The 18,281-nt window shown below is 36.0% G+C and overlaps 2 protein-coding genes across 2 annotated transcripts in view; one reads left to right on the plus strand and one right to left on the minus strand.

Moving 5' to 3' along the window:
• Positions 1-1,905: 1,905 nt before the first annotated feature.
• Positions 1,906-16,654, plus strand: adam10a (ADAM metallopeptidase domain 10a). The gene is made up of 16 exons (XM_024295463.2): positions 1,906-2,136; positions 3,647-3,797; positions 5,811-5,929; positions 6,528-6,680; positions 7,114-7,214; positions 7,324-7,485; positions 9,553-9,645; positions 9,781-9,964; positions 10,622-10,785; positions 10,901-11,084; positions 11,178-11,325; positions 11,432-11,615; positions 11,716-11,827; positions 13,481-13,701; positions 13,821-13,947; positions 14,076-16,654. The coding sequence occupies exons 1-16, from the start codon at positions 2,085-2,087 to the stop codon at positions 14,144-14,146; spliced, it is 2,226 nt and encodes a 741-aa protein (XP_024151231.1). The 5' UTR covers positions 1,906-2,084; the 3' UTR covers positions 14,147-16,654.
• Positions 16,655-16,851: 197 nt separating this feature from the next.
• The window catches only part of lipca (lipase, hepatic a), a 5,830-nt gene continuing 4,400 nt past the window's right edge, over positions 16,852-18,281 (minus strand). The window contains exons 7-9 of the mRNA XM_024295462.2: positions 18,146-18,260; positions 17,539-17,757; positions 16,852-17,131 (exon numbers count right to left, since the gene is read on the minus strand). Of these exons, the coding sequence (XP_024151230.1) occupies positions 17,023-17,131; positions 17,539-17,757; positions 18,146-18,260 (443 nt within the window). The 3' untranslated portion in view covers positions 16,852-17,022. The remainder of the gene's footprint in view (positions 17,132-17,538; positions 17,758-18,145; positions 18,261-18,281) is intronic.

Here is an 18,281-nt window from a genome sequence, read left to right on the forward strand (position 1 = left end):
GAAATGATAGAACTATTACTGAAAGACATGTAGAGGCAGGATCTACCATAGAAGCATCCATTTTTAAAAACTTTACATGACTTTATGATTAAGTATTTATGAATGGTATTGGTCCGACTGACTTAATCCTTAGTGCTGAAGAAATAAATACACCATTGTTGAAATACAATGCTGTATACCCCTCTCTTTTTGTACGGCCATTGAGTTTACTCGTCTTCCCCCACAGGCAGTAAACCTGCTGAACCTGCTCTATTTTTTGTCGTTGAAGTCTCAATAAATGTGGAAACTAAACATAAACAATAATACTTTAATTTAACTTTATATTGTTGGGTTTGCAAAAATGAAAAGGTAAGTTGTCATTCATACTCAGTCGCTCCGACCTAAATACTTTGCTATTTATGCTCAAATGGATTGCCTAACCCAGTCTGTTACAGTTGATTATACAGTTCCATTAGCCACCACAGCACGATTCACCTCCAATCAACTCTATCTTCAAATCCTCATTAACATCAACTACCACAAATTCATAATTATTCGACAGACACGTCCTCCTTTACTAGAGTTAATCCATAAAATTATTTTTTGCTCTTCCTTATGGCTCTTTATGCGGCAGCTATAGCCTTCATATCTTCACACTTTTTAATGTTCACCACCCCTTTTGTAAATGTTCCCAGCATACTTTCTCAGTCTGTTTCCTAGCATTTATCTTCAAAACACTTAATATGAACTGTACTTCGATTTATTCATTTCTGATCATTTGCATCATTGTCACTCCTGAAGAGAACCATACCATCTTCATAATGTCTCTTTCTCTGGGTCACTGTCTCTAAATCATACGGCTGTTTTTACCACTGTCTTGTGCCTTTTTGCTTTTATTCTGACTGATACTCTTTTTAGTCTCTTTCAAACTCTCTCATTGCTCTGGACTGTTTATCTTGAGAGCTAAACATTCCTACCATATTCCCTCTAGTAATGTAACTGTTCCTGTTGCTTCATTTTTATTGACATGCAGATATTCTGTCTTGATGTGGCTGGGCTTGATTCCTTTTCTTTTCAGAGCAAACATCCACCTCTCTAGTTTTTGTCACCACAAATGACAATGTAATCTGCAACATTATGATTTAAAAATGTACCCTAACTAAACTAAACTAAACTAAAAAATGTCTGAAGAAAAGAATACCAAATTCAGCCTTAAATTTTTTGGTAAAATTAGTCTTCGAAACATGACATAAAAAACTGCAAACATTACAATGATTTTAGTCTGTTCTCAATAAAAAGACCCATATAAAGTAGTAAAATGATACAGCCATTAAAATAACTTAATGGCCCACTCTGATTCTCTTTTGATATATTTTAAAAGCATCCCCAGAGGTTTTTTTTATTATGATTATGCTGTTTTGGTCAAAATGTAAAAAACTGTCATTTTCTAGGACATAGTTTCTGCAGATTGGCAGTAATTCATTAGAAATGTTGCCTCAGATTTGTAGGTGGACTGCTGGCATGGAACAACCTGCCCTCCTAACATATTTTCTACATCAAAAATACAGTAATTTTCAAACACATTTTCCCTCTGTTCCAGATTCACAACAATTTAAATCAAGAAATACCCAGAAATGCAATTTTAAGTTTAATTTTCTGTCTTCCATCATCAGGAAAACAATACAAAAAGCAAAATAAGAAAAGAAACATGATATTCCTCGTGAATCTTTCAGTATTTTGTCTTGAAAAAGGGTTAAATTCCTCATTCATAACTCTGTTGTGTGATTTCACCCCAAACACATATACCATAACACTACAAACAGGCTGTCTTCAAATATGTTGTCTTATATGGTCTGCGTGAAAAGCGGAAGTAAACAACTTAGCCAGTAGAAAACATCAGCTTGTAAATGGGTGTGTCATCTCTTAGAGGGGAAAAAAAAACTCCGGAAGGGAAGGGAGGAGGACCCTTTGCTGTCAGGCGACGAAGACCAGTCCCTTTGCGCGTGAGCTATCTGTGGGTAGAACGCGCAGAAACGAAAGGGAAGTAACCACTTTTATTTCTTTGACTCTGCAAGTTTTAAAGCAGGGGTTTATAGGTTTTCAGTATGATATTGTTACAACTGGCTGTCACGTTTTGCTGTCTTCACTACACTGCAGGTAAGTCAGACTCAAAGAGGAAGTGCTCAGCGATTGTCCATAATGTATTTCTGCGGTAGCTTTTATCTATTAGCTGGGTGGCTAATGGAAATGTGTCATCAACTGTTTTTACTGTTACAGACTGGGTTAGGCAGTCCACTTGAGCGTGTATATCAAAGTATTTAGGTCTGAGAGACTGAGTATGAATGAGAACTTACCTTTTCATTTTTGCAAAACCAACAATATAAAGTTAAATTAAAGTATTATTGTTTATGTTAAGTCTCCATATTTATAGAGACTTCTTAGACATAACATAGACAGTCTACACTATAATATCTGTTCTCTGGGGTTCAGCAGGTTTACTGCCTGTAGGGGGGAATACAAGTCACTCAATAGTTGTACAAAAAAAAAGGGTGTATACAGCATTGTATTTCAACAATGGTGTATTTATTTCTATAGTATAAAGTATTAAGTCAGTCGGACCAATAACATTTGTAAATACTGAATCATAAAGTCATGTAAAGTTTTTAAAAATGGATGCTTCTATGGTAGATCCTGCCTTTACATGTCTTTCAGTAATAGTTCTATCATTTCAAAACGTAGTTTCAGTTTCATAATTTCTAAGCTGGTGCATTTTGAGAAAAACCTGTTTTAGGTGAGAACACATCTGTCATTATTGACTCAAAAATTGGAGGGGGGGTAAGGGTTTTTGCTGTGGGGGAAGATGCCCCCAGCAAAAACCCTGTAGCTCCGCCTGTCATAAAGTTTCATTCGTTTTTAAAACTGATGCTTCTATGGTGGATACTGCCTCTACACGTCTTTCAGTAATAGTTCTTTCATTTCCAAATTTAGTTGCAGTTTCATTATTTCTAAGCAGAGGTTAACTAGCCTCAGTACTGTTACACCTTTAATTGTTCACCGCCCTTTTTGGAAATGTGCCCAAACCATCTAAGTTTACTTCCTGGCATTTATCTTTAAAACACTTGACACAAACTGTCCCTCTGATTTGTTCATTTCAGATCCTACACACCATCGTCACTCCTTGATTATCTTCATAACTATTTTTTTTCGGAGTCACTGTCTCTAAATCACATGGCTGCTTCTACCACTGTCTTTTGCCTCTTTCCTTTCATTGTTGTTGATACTATTTTAAGACTCTTCCACACTCTCTACATTGCTGTGGACAGTTGATATTAAGTACTTAAAGCAAATAAACTCAGTAGCTGTTATACAAAAAATGAGAGATGGGTTAATACAGTAGGTTACCCCAATTCTGGATTAAGAACCAAACGCATCCAAATGAGAAGGTTAAATATATAGAGAACATGTGGGAGGGTTTTTTTTTTTTTTTAAACGATGGTCACTCTAAACTTTACTGATTTGGGTTCCCTGTTTTTAGGTCAATGGGATTAAATTTCCTTAAAACTGATCGATTGTCCATGTTTCCGCTACAGAAAACCAACTCAAGAACAAAACAATGAAACATAGTTTTTTTTGTTAAATAATAATTCAGTATTCGTCTCTCTTTCAGGTCAGTTAAGGACCCCTTTAAACAAATATATCCGTCATTATGAAGGGTTGTCTTATGACACGGAAGCCTTGCACCAAAGACACCAGAGAGCCAAGAGGGCGCTCTATCCTCATGACAAGACGGTGCACCTCGACTTCCACGCTCATGGAAGGTCAGTAAAGAATTATAAACACACGTCTACTAATTTATAAACTCATGTTTTCATTTGCATTCCACTAAATCCTGTTAATCTGCTCCTAGAATTTGCATAGACATTTATGCACTTTTAATGTACAAGTAGTTTGATGCCTATAGACATTTTTTGTAATCTTTTTACATTTAATAAGTAAGAAATTAGTTAATTTTTTTAAAGTCTCATTCATTTTGGTTGTGCTTCAGGCATCACAACTGTTGACAAATGCTTGACTTTATTGCAACTGATTTTGATTTGAATGATTTTCAGAAAAAAACATGATCATGGTTTAATTAGTTTGGATGCAAACATGTATTTTTCATTATTCTTTTTTAATTAAGTTTCCATAAAAGGCCTACTGTCTGCATGGGACAAAATTATATGAAGGCGTTCTAGTATGTGGTTGAGTGGGTTTTAAGTCAAGTTGGATCCTGAGGGGATATCCAAGCATTGGGGTCTTCATGCAGATGGCTGTGTCGACAGCTTAGTATGTAAAAGAGAATGTAAGACGAGCAAATCCAATTTGTAATATTAAAAAAAAAATTAAAGCTCTGGATTGGGTAAGTTAATGTCAATACTTTAGCCTAAAATTGAATGGAGATGCTGAATTGTGACGTTTATCCGGCCACTAATGCACCTGAATGCAGCAAAACAGCTTTAATATAGAAAAACAGGGCTAGCTTCATTCAATAACTATAAACCGTTTACCTTATTTTATTGTTAGAGTTCAACGTTACAGATGTATGCTTTATTAGAAAAGGACGTTTTCTTTGGGTTCTTCTACTCATATGTATGACTCATTCAGATGAAAGAGGAAGGAATTTCTTTTTAAAGACAATGAAATAATCAATCAATCAATGAATCAATCAAATCCTTTATTACTCCCACAATGGGGAAATTCTCTCAATAATAATGAAGTTGTTGCAGCATAACAGTGGGACAACTAAATCTGAGCAGACAATAAAAACAAAATATGTGGTAAAATTAGGTTATAATATTTAACTTAAATTTTTTTAGCAGTCTAAATTCATGTAAAAAGGTGCACACTGTGTTTACGGTCCTATACTTGTTTGTTTTTTGTTTGTTTTTTTCACTTTTATATAGTTTTTTTTTTCTTTTCTTAAATTGTCTCCCAGTTAAAATGACTTTAAACATGGAAACATTTTGGAGTGGAACAGGAAAAACATGCAGACAAGTGTCTTTTCCTTATGTTTGCATAAAAACATGATCTAACTTGTTTTTAACACAACACCGTGTCACCTCAAACTGCATTCCTTACCCCAAAATGAACCAAAGCATTGGTGGAATTTCACATTTTTTTTAACTTATGAACATGCAGTTGTTGTTTTTAAAATATAATATTCAAAAGAACCAAACTGCTGTAAGATTGTTTCCCTTTATCCTTGGCTTGTTCTGCTTTGTGGGTCATATCGATAGCAAAAAAGAGAACAGCAACTTGGGTTTGCTTTTTATTCAAAATATCTATCTTCTGCTTAGTTCTGTGCAGGGTCTTGGAGGGAGCTAGAACCTTTAGATGACACTTCAGGGTGAAACTGGGTTATGCCCTGAGTAGTTTCCTCGCCTTTCGTAGACCCACACACAGTTGAAACCCTTACCCTTGATGGATAATTTTAATGTCTAATAAAGCTGTTTTTGCACTGTCTGAGCCAGAGGCTTATTCAAAGAGCATAATCTTTTGGTTTCTGTCTGACGAAGATGAACCATTCATCTTACTTCACTTCTTTAAGAATCTGAAGAATCTGTTTGCTCATGTGTGCCTCCTACAGCTGTTGTTTTCAGTAAATAAATAGTCAAAGCATTATTTAACTAAGAACAGTATATTAGATGGAAACTGTTTACAGTGTTGTTTTCTCTTAGTCTTGTGTTTCTCTTTTGATCAAATAGGATTATTGTCACAGGAAGCTATTGGTGTCATTTTGGATGGTTGATTCTTCTTTCAATCGTTTCCTTATCTTCTGTTTTTCACTGCAGACATTTTGCCTTGCGAATGAAGCGGGATACGACTTTGTTCACTCCAGATCTGGTAATTGAGGATTCAGGGGACCAGCCGCCCCTTGACACGTCACACATATACAGCGGAGAAATCTTTGGTAAGACCAGCTCGACTATCACGCACTGACAAGAGAGCAGCTATGCTGTTTATCTGAGATTAATAGAGTCGACAAATAAAGGTTCAGTGTTTGGCCACTGTAATACTGTCTGGGATTGAGCACCAGCAGTGGGAAAAGATCATCTAGTAGATTCAGATTTTATTGTAGTTTTTTGTCTCTTTCATGTTTTTGAGTTGTGCTATAGAAATAAACATACCTTGCCTTTTTATCAAGTTGGGTCAGTTTTTCTTTCAATGCCAGAGTTGTTGCAGAAATTTTAAGTGTAACCATTGTGCAACAGCCAAGAGCTTTAGAGTTTAGCACAATGTAATGAAACACAATTCTAAATGGAAATTGAATCTAAATTGATATCTACCTATTTTTCACTACTAAAAATAAAAATATAAATAATGTTCAAATGCTCCATATAAGATGTTTCAGTTTTGTTTTTGAGTATACTCTGTATATAATCTTATTTAACTTTTACTAAGTTAATATATAAAAAACTTAATTATTTGACCTTTTTAAGTTGAGAAAATCTATATTCCTCCTTTTACCTTTTAAAGCACATTTTCTGTCTTCTTTGTTCAATTGCCAGGTGAAAAGAACACTCTGATCCATGGTTCTGTAGTGGATGGTCGGTTTGAGGGTTTCATTAAAACCCATCAAGGCACATACTATATTGAACCTGCAGAGCGATATTTTCAGAACAAGAGCGTCCATTCTGTCATCTATCATGAGCATGATATTGGTAAGCTAATATTTTTTAGTAAGAAGCAATGCCAAGGAATTTATTATTGCATCACGGTACCAGGTACAAGGTATGTCAACATTTGCTTTATGGTATTAATAAGAAGTTCAAGATTAATATTTTTTGGATTGCTCAGAAAAATGTTCCTACTCTTTTTTTATATGGTAAATTGAGCATTCTGGAAATTAAGTTTTTTTGTTTTGTTTAGGTTTTTCTTAATTTTTTTAGATTGAAATTCTACCCTCGGTGTTGTAAAAGTAAAGGTTGGATGTGGGAAGTGGGGAGACAAATCTGTATCTCACAATTAAAGTACAAAGCAAGTTTGATTTTGTTTGCATGAGACCTTAGCTTTTTGGGATCTCCTTTGCCTCAGCCCACCTCACATTGGGCTAAATAGAGTTATGATGGGGCCTATCTCCTCTTTCTCTTCCAGATTATCCCCATAAGTATGGCCCAGAGGGCGGCTGTGCTCATCATTCTGTGTTTGAGAGGATGAAGGAGTACCAGATGTCTGCTGTAGAGGAGTCAGACAAAGTAAGTGCAAAGAAAAACCCCCTCAACCAGTTTTCAGTCAGAAAGTAAAGAAATTACTACAATGAGGTGTTTTAAAACTGACTAACTTAGCTGTATGTTTTTTGTTTAGGAGCTGAACTTTGAAAAGGAGGATGAAACAGACACTTATGGTCCAGTGATTCTGAGGACAAAGAGGGCAACAGAAAATAAGAAAACTATCTGTCCGCTCTTCATCCAGACGGACCATTTATTCTCTAAATATTATGGCTCAAGAGAGGCTGTCCTTACACAGGTAGAGCAAATCCTTATTTGGCAATATAGTTTAAAAAAGGGATCAACAAGCTTTAAACACCTGGCGTGCTTATGTGCTGATTAGTTTTACGTTAAACTCACTTTGTTACTTAGGATTAACTTGACTAAATTCCTGTCTTAAAATGTAGAAAAGCCTGCAAAGTGACATGTTTATATGCTTTAACCCAGGGGTGTCAAACATATCCGGCCCACCAGACGGTTTAACCGGCCCAGTTGTAAAAAGAAAAAAAATATAAGGATACTTTTTTTTAAAGCATATTTCTAACCCATTCCTGTTTCAAGATGTGTTTTTTTTTGTTTTTTTTAATTACCGAAATGTGCGATTCCACCACTTTTGGGGGAGCAAAGGAAAAACAAGAGCCGCATGACAAGAGATCTTGAAATAGATTTCATAACTTCCCCCCAAGCCTCATCGCTGTTCAATTGCTATAAAAATGATCAGGTGTGACACCCCAAATACCAAAATGTCCTCCTCAAAAAGAAGAAAGGTTGATGTGGCGTGTCAAGCTTTTGGGCTAGGGTTAGAATATCATTTATTCACGGAGCTGAATGCAAAACCCGTACGGTTGGAATGAAATCAACAGGTCGCAGTGCTCAAAGAATATAACTTTCAGTGCCACTATGAGGCTCGCCGTAAAGAAATGTTTCACCATTTGTAGGGACTGTTAAGAAATCCAAATTCTTATGTTCACAAATGTTTCCAAGTGGAGTTTTGTTTAATTCTTCATTGGTTTGCACATTTATATTTTAGGCAGGTTGCTAGTTTTTTCTCCATAGCCCCCTCTTCAGTTTGCTATCCAGATTTCTTCAGTGTCAGATGTAAAATATTCAGTGTAAAATTGAATAAACCATTTATTTGTTTTAAGTAAGTGAAATTATTGGAATCCATTGGCCTCTGTGAATGAATGTTTAATAATAAATAATTGGGCTACCATGCTGGCTGAGGCCTTTTTCCAACTGAAGAAAGGAAACAAAAACCCAAAAGTTACAGATAACAAATTGACCATAGGGTATCTTGCTGTTATGTCCAGCCCAGTTGAATGTGACCCTTGAACCAAAATTAGTTTGACACCCCTGCAGTAGGGTTAAAGAGTTAACCACTGTCCCAACATGTAGCCTATTTGCTCTGAGAAAACCAATAATCACAATGTTGTACATTCTACTGACACTTATCAAGGGTTAAATATCTCAGAGATTTGGATCAAAATACCAGTCCAACATATTTATTTCTGTTTACATTTATAACTGAACAAAATGATGGTAAAAGGTTTAACCCTTGTGCTCTCTTATGGGGTCCAGATGACCCCACCCTTACATTGATGTCCCTCCCATGACAAAGGTGGACAGGATTTAATGTCCGTCACGGACACTATTGAAGATAAAAAAAATCTTCAAAAAGAAAAGTTCTGTCTTGTGGGGTCCAGATGACCCCACTTTTAATGTAAACGTGCCTAGGATGGCACAAGGGTTACTCTATTCACAGGGTGGATTATAATTAAAATGAGCTTAAAGCACATTTTCTTATCTTCTGATGCAAAACAAGGTCTAGTTCTTGTTCAGGTGCAAAGTTCTAAAATGCACATTTACATGTATAAATTAGGAAGAAAAAGTGGAGTTTACACCAATGTTGGTATTTTTATGTTTGATGGGAAAAGAAGAAAAAGGATGACAGCACCCCAGTCACAATCATAGAAACATGTTTGTCTAGGTTTTTCTATTTTTTATCTTGTAGATGTTTTAAAAAATGTACTCTAATGGAGATCTAAAAATATCCAATGATTAGATGTGTACATGTAGATCGGTAGATCTGGTGGGAAGAAACTTTATAATGCACAAAGCATGATGGGACTGCAATGCAATTAGCTTTGGGGACGTTGTTTGATAGAGATCTAAACTGCAATATGCAATAGACATTTATGAATTGAGGTCAGATTCATAATAGATATGTCAAGCTGTAAGCTTTGAAAAAGCCATTGTTCAGATGTGTAATTGATGTGTATTTTCCTATTGGGACTGTACTACTCTAAACATATATTATTTTTTACAGATTTCTAGCCATGTTAAGGCTATCAACGCTATTTATCAGAGCACAGATTTTGGAGGCATACGAGACATCAGCTTCATAGTGAAAAGGGTCAGGGTAAGTTTCATTTTAAGAATGCGTTGTGCAAAGGGTGAATGTCAACTTATACAATAGAATCAACACAGACTGTGACATCTACAATTTATTTGCCCCACTTTTCCCCCTTCAGTAGTCAATTTTTTTGTCTTTCAGATAAATGGCACAAAGGAGGCAAATGACGAAAGCAATCCTTTTCGCTTTTCCAGCATCGGAGTGGAAAGGTTTTTGCAGCTGAACTCTGAGCAGAACCACGATGCCTTCTGCTTAGCCTATCTCTTCACTGATAGGGACTTTGATGATGGTGTGCTTGGCTTGGCTTGGGTTGGGAGTTCTGGAGGTTTGTGCTAAAACTCATAAACACTGACACTGTGGTCCTTTCAAGCAATTCAAAATATTTATTTGATAAGTGGTGAACTAAATTACGTTCTCAAACAAAACCTCTTTGGTTGAACCCCTTCTGAGTTATGGCAGTGATCAGTTTAAGAAAAGAACGAGATACAGTTGGTCAAATCCCCATAAAAAAAACAATAATCGTAATAATAACAGGCTAAACGTTCATATCTGACCTTCTCCATCAGTTTACTTGGCCCAGCACTTGGTGGCTGAGTTGCTGTGGTTCCCAAACTCTTCCATTTTGTCACGATAGAGCTTACCGTTGACTGTGGAATATTAAGAAGTGGGGAAATTTCCTGACTGGATTTGTTGTGCAGGTGGTATCCTATGACAGTTCCATGCTGGAATTCACTGATCTCCGGAGAGCGGAACATTCTTTCACAAATGTTTGTAAAAACAGTCTGCATGCCTGAGTGCTTGATTTTATACAACAGTGGCCAGACCAAGTGATTAGGACACATGATTCTGATCGTTTAAATGGGTGAACGAATACTTTTGGTAATATAGTGTATCTTTAGATTACTTTAAGCAGCTTCATCTTGAGCATTGTATTCTTTGAGTGACATGGATGCTTCTGAGATTTTCTGTATCCTCGTCCTAGGAAGCTCTGGAGGAATATGTGAAAAGCACAGAAGATATGGTGATGGAAAGTACCAGTCCCTCAACACTGGCATCATTACTGTGCAGAATTATGGCTCCCACGTCCCTCCCAGGGTGTCACACATTACCTTTGCGCATGAAGTTGGGCACAACTTTGGTTCTTCAGTGAGTATCTGTGTCCAGAGGATGTATTTGTTAGTATTCTATGTTGTTATGGAAAGCTGTAAGATTATGCTGAGGCTTTGTGTCTTCTTACCTTTCCTTTCCTGCTTTTTCACAGCATGACTCTGAAAGTAAATGCACCCCTGGAGAGTCAACAGACCGAAACGAAAGGAAGCAGGGCAACTATATCATGTATGCCAGAGCCACACGAGGGAACAAACATAACAACAACAAGTTCTCAGACTGCAGCATCCAGAGTATTAGTAGTGTTCTAGCAAAGAAAAGAGGAATCTGTTTTGTTGGTAATTTCTCTAATGAATACTTTTCTAACATTGTTGTCTTGTGTGTTTTTAAGATAAATAATATTTTGACTCTGGTTTTGTTTGTGTGTACAGAGTCTGGAGAGCCTAGCTGTGGGAATGGACTTGTGGAAGAAGGAGAGGAGTGTGACTGTGGCTATGATGAATGTAATGACCCCTGCTGCTATAGCGCCAATGAAGAAAAAGGCAAACAATGCACGATTAAACCTGGCACGGAATGCAGGTCAAATTTTGTAGTCCTGGACTGTTTAGCAAATCATGAAGAATAGTTTTATATGCTTGTTAAATACATTTACTCAATTGCATATTTGTTCTTATTTTTTACACAGCCCTAGCCAAGGTCCATGTTGCTCAAAAGAGTGTAGATTTAAGAATTCCAACACTTCGTGCAGACTTGCGTCTGACTGCGCCCTGCAGAGCTTTTGCGGTGGAAATAGTGCTCTGTGTCCAGAATCAAGACCAAAAACCGACTCCACCACTTGCAATTCAAATACACAAATTTGCCAAAATGGAGTAAGTTTGCATAACACAGTTGCTCATTTGAAGTTTTTTTTTTTACATTTATTTTTTTTTTTTATAGTTTTTGTTCATAACTCTTGTTTGTTTGGGATAGGTCTGCGCTGGTTCCATTTGCAATAAGTATGGCCTTGAAGAGTGCAGTTGTTCCAGTGAAGATGGCACGAATAAGCTAACTGAGCTGTGCCATGTGTGCTGCCAGGAGACCGGTGGGTAACAGACTACAATTACAATGACTTACATAAAAAAACATTGCATTTTTTTTCTTGTATTTGCATGGCATATCACAAGAGAAAACTCACACATTATGCTATTACAATACTGAAAATCCAAACGTTAAGGAAAAAGGCCAGTATTGGGTGGCTGTGGCTCTGGAGGTTGAGCAGGTCGGCAAATGATCAAAGGATCGTCGGTTGGACAAGACACTTAACCCTCCCTGTGTCTATTGTGGCTCCACTGGTGTGTGAATGCATATGAATGTCCCGGTGATGAACAGAGGGGCTGTAGGCGGGTACTGGCAGCCATGCCTTGTTCAGTCTGCCCCAGGGCAGCTGTATGAATGAGAAGTGAATGAATAATGGACACGCATTGGAAGCACTTTTGATCGTCTGGAAAAACGCAGAAAAATAATCTATTATTATTATGACGCATTTGGTTTGTATTAATGTTGGTGAAGTTATTTGTCTCTAATCAATGCCTAAGTAAGAGTGTATCATGTTTGGATTATGTCTCTCAAAGCTATATCTGTAATTGACAGAAGACGGTGGTTATTTGTTTTTGTTTTTTTTGCTGAGTTGGAGTCCCATCTTTTTTAAGCCATAAATGCAAAAATACACAAACAACTCTACATGTACATGCACTCCTCACAATAGTATAAGTAAAAAAAATAATACAGTCAGGAAATTGTAACAATTAGAGCAATGACAACTAATCACAAAACACTCAATACAAATAACATAAAACACAAACAAAACAAGACGAAACAAAGGAAGTACTCCATAGTCATTCTGGTTCAATCGAGTGACAACTCCAAACTCAGAACGGAACATCAGCCTGTGAAAAATTTAAATCAAAGCCAAAATTCAAAATCTACATCCTCATTCCTGTGTGAAAATAACATGTTTTATTCTTTTAGAACAATCACTTGCATGCATTTGTATAATTAACGGACCATTCCCATGGCCTGATTAGTCCAACATGTAGGTGGAAGAAAACGACTATCTCTTGATTGTTGTATATTTTGTTGATTCACATCCCTAAAAAAACACAAATATACCATATAAAATCTCCTGCCTTTTTGTAATTACAATATTGCAGGTAAAATGAATCAAGTGATACTTAATTCTGCCTCTTACACTTAACTAGACCAATTAATAACGGACAGCTTAATACAGAACAAGCTGTTTTATTTTGGGATATCTGTCGTTAATTTAAATTTGATTCAATTGTATGTGACCAAATAATTGCACAGTAATCAAGATTTGACAAAACTAAGGATTCAACCAATATATTTTTGATACTACTTGGTACACATTTTTGACACTATCTGACCATGGCCATATTTCTACCCATTTTGCACAGTATTTGAATAATATGAGTATTCCATGTCCTCTTATTGTCCACAAAAACCACAAGGTCTCTACCTTTCTTTTGTTTGCTTTTAAAAATTCATTGTTCTAAACGGGGAAACTAGAAAACTGGAAAAAATAAAAGCATAAAAGTTTAGTTTTTGATGCTCACAAAAAACTGTAGAGTGGAAATTAAAGGTCCTATGTAGCATTTACTAGGAAGCACCTATCCCTATTGTGTAAAATCTTACCTTCTATGGATTTGACAGTAATTTTCTTTTCTTCTTCACTCAGATGACCCCACCACCTGCAGCAGCACAAGCTCTGACAAATGGGCCGAACACTTCAACAAAACAGTCATATCAATGCAGCCTGGCTCACCCTGCAGTGATTATAAGGGGTATTGTGATGTGCTGAAGAGGTGTCGCCTGGTCGATGCTGACGGGCCTTTATTAAGGCTAAAGAAAACCATCTTCAATCCAGACCTGTATGAAAATATCTCAGATTGGTTAGCGGTGAGTTTTCTCATGTTGCATACATCTTCCCAGTGTGCTTAACCACAGAGAAACCTGAACACAAGTGTTTCTCCTTCTCATCTTGTTGTCAGGTATTAATATCCTGTTCTGTGTTTCAGGCTTACTGGTGGGCTGTAGTTTTGGTTTGCCTTGCTTATTTATTGGTGATGATAGGGTGCATCGGTTTATGCAGTTTCTTCACCCCAAGCAGCAATAAGGCTTACCCTGAGGCAAAGCCACTTCCAGGTACGGACCACAATAGAGCATAAAACATCTGCATAATGGACCATTTATGCTGAATAAGGTTAAAATTGAAATAACTCATTTTAAGCTGATTTTTACTGATGATGCTTTGTAATGTCGATTTTCTGCAGGTCCTCTAAGAAAACGGGGTCCCAATGGAAGGGCCAGGTACACAGCAGCCCAACGGTCATCCTCAGAATAAGAGGAGAAACTGAGACGAAAGTCTGCCTACAACAACCATGGTTTCTTCTAAAGGGTTACCTCTACCCACATTCCAAACTATAATACTTTAATGCACAAAGCCTTAAATTTTTGAGGAGGAATTGAGCAGCATTTTTCTTAGAACCAGGACTACAATGTTTCATGTTTAGATATTTTATAGTCCTAATGTTAATGTTTTTTTTTAACATTTTATTTGTTTATCAACACAGACATGGAAAAGATTTGTATGCCTTTCCAGTAATCCTATTAGCTGAAACGATTAGCACTTAGCAGGACTTTGATGCAGAAAAAGTAAAGAAACCATCACACTACAACACATTTTTTATAGTGCAAAGATGGGGTGAAATATGCATTTAAAACTCTTAAAACTTTTTATTTCCAAAGCAAATGCTCTTAATTTTACTATGTTTTTGCTGCCAAAACATTTTTCTTTTCTTAAGTTTATTTTGATTCATTATCTGAGGAACACTACAGTAATAGAAAATACATGCAGGCTGCCTTGTAATGTTGAAGACAAGGGACCGCTTGTGATGATATACTTTTGAAGTTGTTTTTATGCTTTGATATATAGATGAACCTAAAACAAAATGTTTGTGCCTTGCTCTAATGCTGTAACGCCTACAACTCCTTTACAGGTCAACCTTTAAAGAGGTTAATGTTTTATTTGCTGTGATAAGTAAACAGAAGAAGGATTTGGAGACAAAAACTTTGTTTTAATTACCTCATATTTATAAATATATGTGTATTATGGGTAAAAATCATTGTTTATCATCATTTCTTGTCACACCCTCTTAATTTAATGGTGTTACGTTAAAAATGTACCCATTCTGAGGAGTTTGGCCTGTATCAGCAATCGTCTTATCCAAAAAGAGCACGTATCGATTGTATCTAAGCTTTATTTACTAGTCTTAACTGCTGAAGAAAAAGCTTTAGTCATGATAGTGTATGAGAATAGAGTAAAAGTGTGTACGGGTATTGCTCAGGTTATATTAGCCCCCATATAAACCACTGATATGCAGACATTTTACAAACTATTTTAGGACAAAATGTGTCTTCTGCATGCAACCAGCTGTCCTTGTTTCTTGTGACAGATTAAGGTGTATAAAGGTGTTACCTCAAAGTCAACCTGATTGGACATCGTTCAGGTTACATTCAAATGAATTTCTCTCATAGCAAAGCAGCTGCATTATAATCCACCTGGAGTTACTGTATTTAAAGTATTAAAAAAAAAAATAAAATCTGAAATAGTTTTAGGGAAGACTTCAGCACAGCTTCATGGAAGCACAGGTGCAGCTCAACTCTTTTCCCTGACAGGTGCCAGGATAATATGGATTAGTGGACAAGAGAGCACATTGGCCTCTTTACAGAGAAATGTCTTTTAATAGGATTACTGTACCTCAATGATATTACAAATGCACTGCCGCAACTTTGTCAACTGACCAAAATTTTACTTTTAGTCTCTACTGTTTTGGCTTGTGTATAAACGGGTAAAGTGATTAGAATTTATTTTAAAATGACCAAAGATAGCTTTTTTTAAAGAACCATAATTAAAGTTTTTTTGGTGGGAGTGTCTTGGTTTATTTTATTGGGTGCTACTTATTTTTGTGGAATTATTTTTGGGGAATATTTTTTGCAATTTGTTTTGTTGGGTTGTATGTTGAGAAAATGTGAACAAATCCTGAATGGTAGAGTTCAGTATAGTGTCTGAATTTATTTTTCAGGTTTTGTATTTTTTCAGTTTTGTCAATTTTTTTTGTTTATTTTGTCATTGTTTTTCTTCCTAACTGCTGGAAAAATATAAACGATTTTCAAAGTTAACAGGTAAAGATGATGTGTTTTGAACTACTGAAATTGCATTAAAAAACTTGAATTCATCCTTTTTATTGGGTTTTTATTTTGTATTTCAGTCAAATAGCTTTATGTCTGCAAAAAGGTTTTTATTGGAATAATTTTAGCATACTATTGGCCGGTCTTGTTTACAAATAGGTTTAACTGAATTCCTTTTATTTAGATTCAGCTAGCATTAGCCTTGAATTTCAATTGGTGATACAATCTTCCTGTAAAAACACATGCGGTTTGGGTTGAAGCTGATGTTTCTCCAATAAAGAGTGATCCATTTAATGAGCATAAAAGCACAAAACGTATCCTCGTAGCCTCATAACCTTTGCTCACCTCAGTGTAAATGAAGGAAGGATGAAAGAAGTGCACTTCAGTGTTAGAAGTAAACTGGGGACAGAAACAAGTATATTTTATATACAGTATATTTTACTAGGAAGTATGGTTAAGATAATATGCTTGGATTGCTGTCACCACCATCCCATAGTGGAAGAAGATGGATGGATGTTTAGTTATGAATTTATATTTTAGTTCCCAATAAAAGTTGTCTTCATCCTCACCAATAGATCTCGTGAGACTTAAGTATATTTTCATCATTAAATTAAAAGTGTATGAAGTTGGATCTACATTCTTCATCACTCGAGTTAAAAAACAAACAAAAAAAATGTGATCACGTCACTTTGGATAAACAGATTGTGGTACCAGTGTCTGATTTTAAAATCCACAATAAATTAATCTAATTCTGAATAGCTAGACACAGCATGGAGTTTAGGCCCTTTTATTAATGTAAGCTTTAAGCTATTTTATATTGTTTTATATTGTACAAAAACACTTTTGTCACAAAATCTGTCAAATCTTTACAAAATGCAAATATAGTTCTAAAAGTTTATTTTTGATCATTTACATAAATTCTGATCATCAAAATATTGCAATTCCTTATGGATATGAAACATTTTAAATCTAATTTATTCATTATTACTGTAAGTGAAAAGATTTGGGTAACCCAAAAAAGTCCATTAGTTATAATCTCTTCTGTGTTTTTGTAGTGTTTTCTTTGCAGCGCACAAACACTTTCTCCTGAGACTCTTCTACATGTTGTCCATCATTTTCCATGGCACAGAATGAAGTCCTGCAAAAACAAAAAGAACAATCATCTGTTTAGCTGAAGTCCACTTAAAAAGGATGTAAGAGTCTAAAACACAGATGAGATGACGTTAGTTCAGAACGGTCCACTAGATGGCAATAAAAATCTACCTTTTTCTTTTTGTGTGTTAAAGACAAAAGATGTAAACCAATGTCGCAGTGAATAAAAGGTTATTTTAAAACAATATCTTGAATTTAGTTTTATTAGTTTCAGTTTTTGTCAGTATTTTTAGAGAGTCACAACTCACTTTCCAAATTTTAAAAACTGCTCTTTACATGAATCTATGGTTAATGATGGGATTCAATAGTATAAAAATAGATTTTATTGTGAAATTTTTCAATAAATTTCATTTTTTCAACTGGAAGAAATCGAGAATTAAAGACAGCCTGTACCTGTGCTGTGTCTCTCCTGCTTTGACACTGATTTTTCCCAGAGTCAGCTGCGGTTTTTCCACTTGTTTGCCCCAAGTGAAGATGGTCTGTAGCTGGTTCCACATGTTCCTCCACACAGCTGAACTCTCCCAGTAAAACTTGAGCAACATCAGGTCGCCCAAGTCTTTGTCCAGGGTAATCAAGAAGGTGAAGGTTGTGTTACCCGATACTTTGTTATTGCTGTTGGAGAGTATAAAAAGACAGAAGGATTAAAGTCATGTATGAGGGTTTGATCATTTTAACTCTCAATTTTGTGTCATGTTAAAGCATAAATGTTTTCTTATTTGGCTTCTAAAACTGCTCCAAGTGAAGCTCCTTGATACAGAAAAACATGAATAAAACACATGTATGTGGTTTAGTGTCTACTTTAAATTATTCATTCCATCATTTCCATTTATAGTTTTTCCTTCATCCAACTTTCTTGCTTCATGTATGTCAGCTGATCTCTTTTATTCTGCTCTCTTGATGAACACAGTTCCCAGCTTAGCTGCATATTGCTTGTTTCAAAGACGGGGGTGTTGGTTGTAACATGATGTGAACCTGATTTGGGGAGTGGGGGGGTACTCACATTGGGATGGTAAGCTCTCCACTCTCCTCTTTAGTTCCTGTGAGTGAGATGGTGATGGAGGGGTCAACCATCTCCATCTGATTGACAAACTGGATCCTGAACTGGTAATGAAAGACTGCAAGGTATAAAAAAAAAA

This window comes from Oryzias melastigma, linkage group LG3 (assembly GCF_002922805.2).
Source record: "Oryzias melastigma strain HK-1 linkage group LG3, ASM292280v2, whole genome shotgun sequence".
Lineage (NCBI taxonomy): Eukaryota > Metazoa > Chordata > Actinopteri > Beloniformes > Adrianichthyidae > Oryzias > Oryzias melastigma.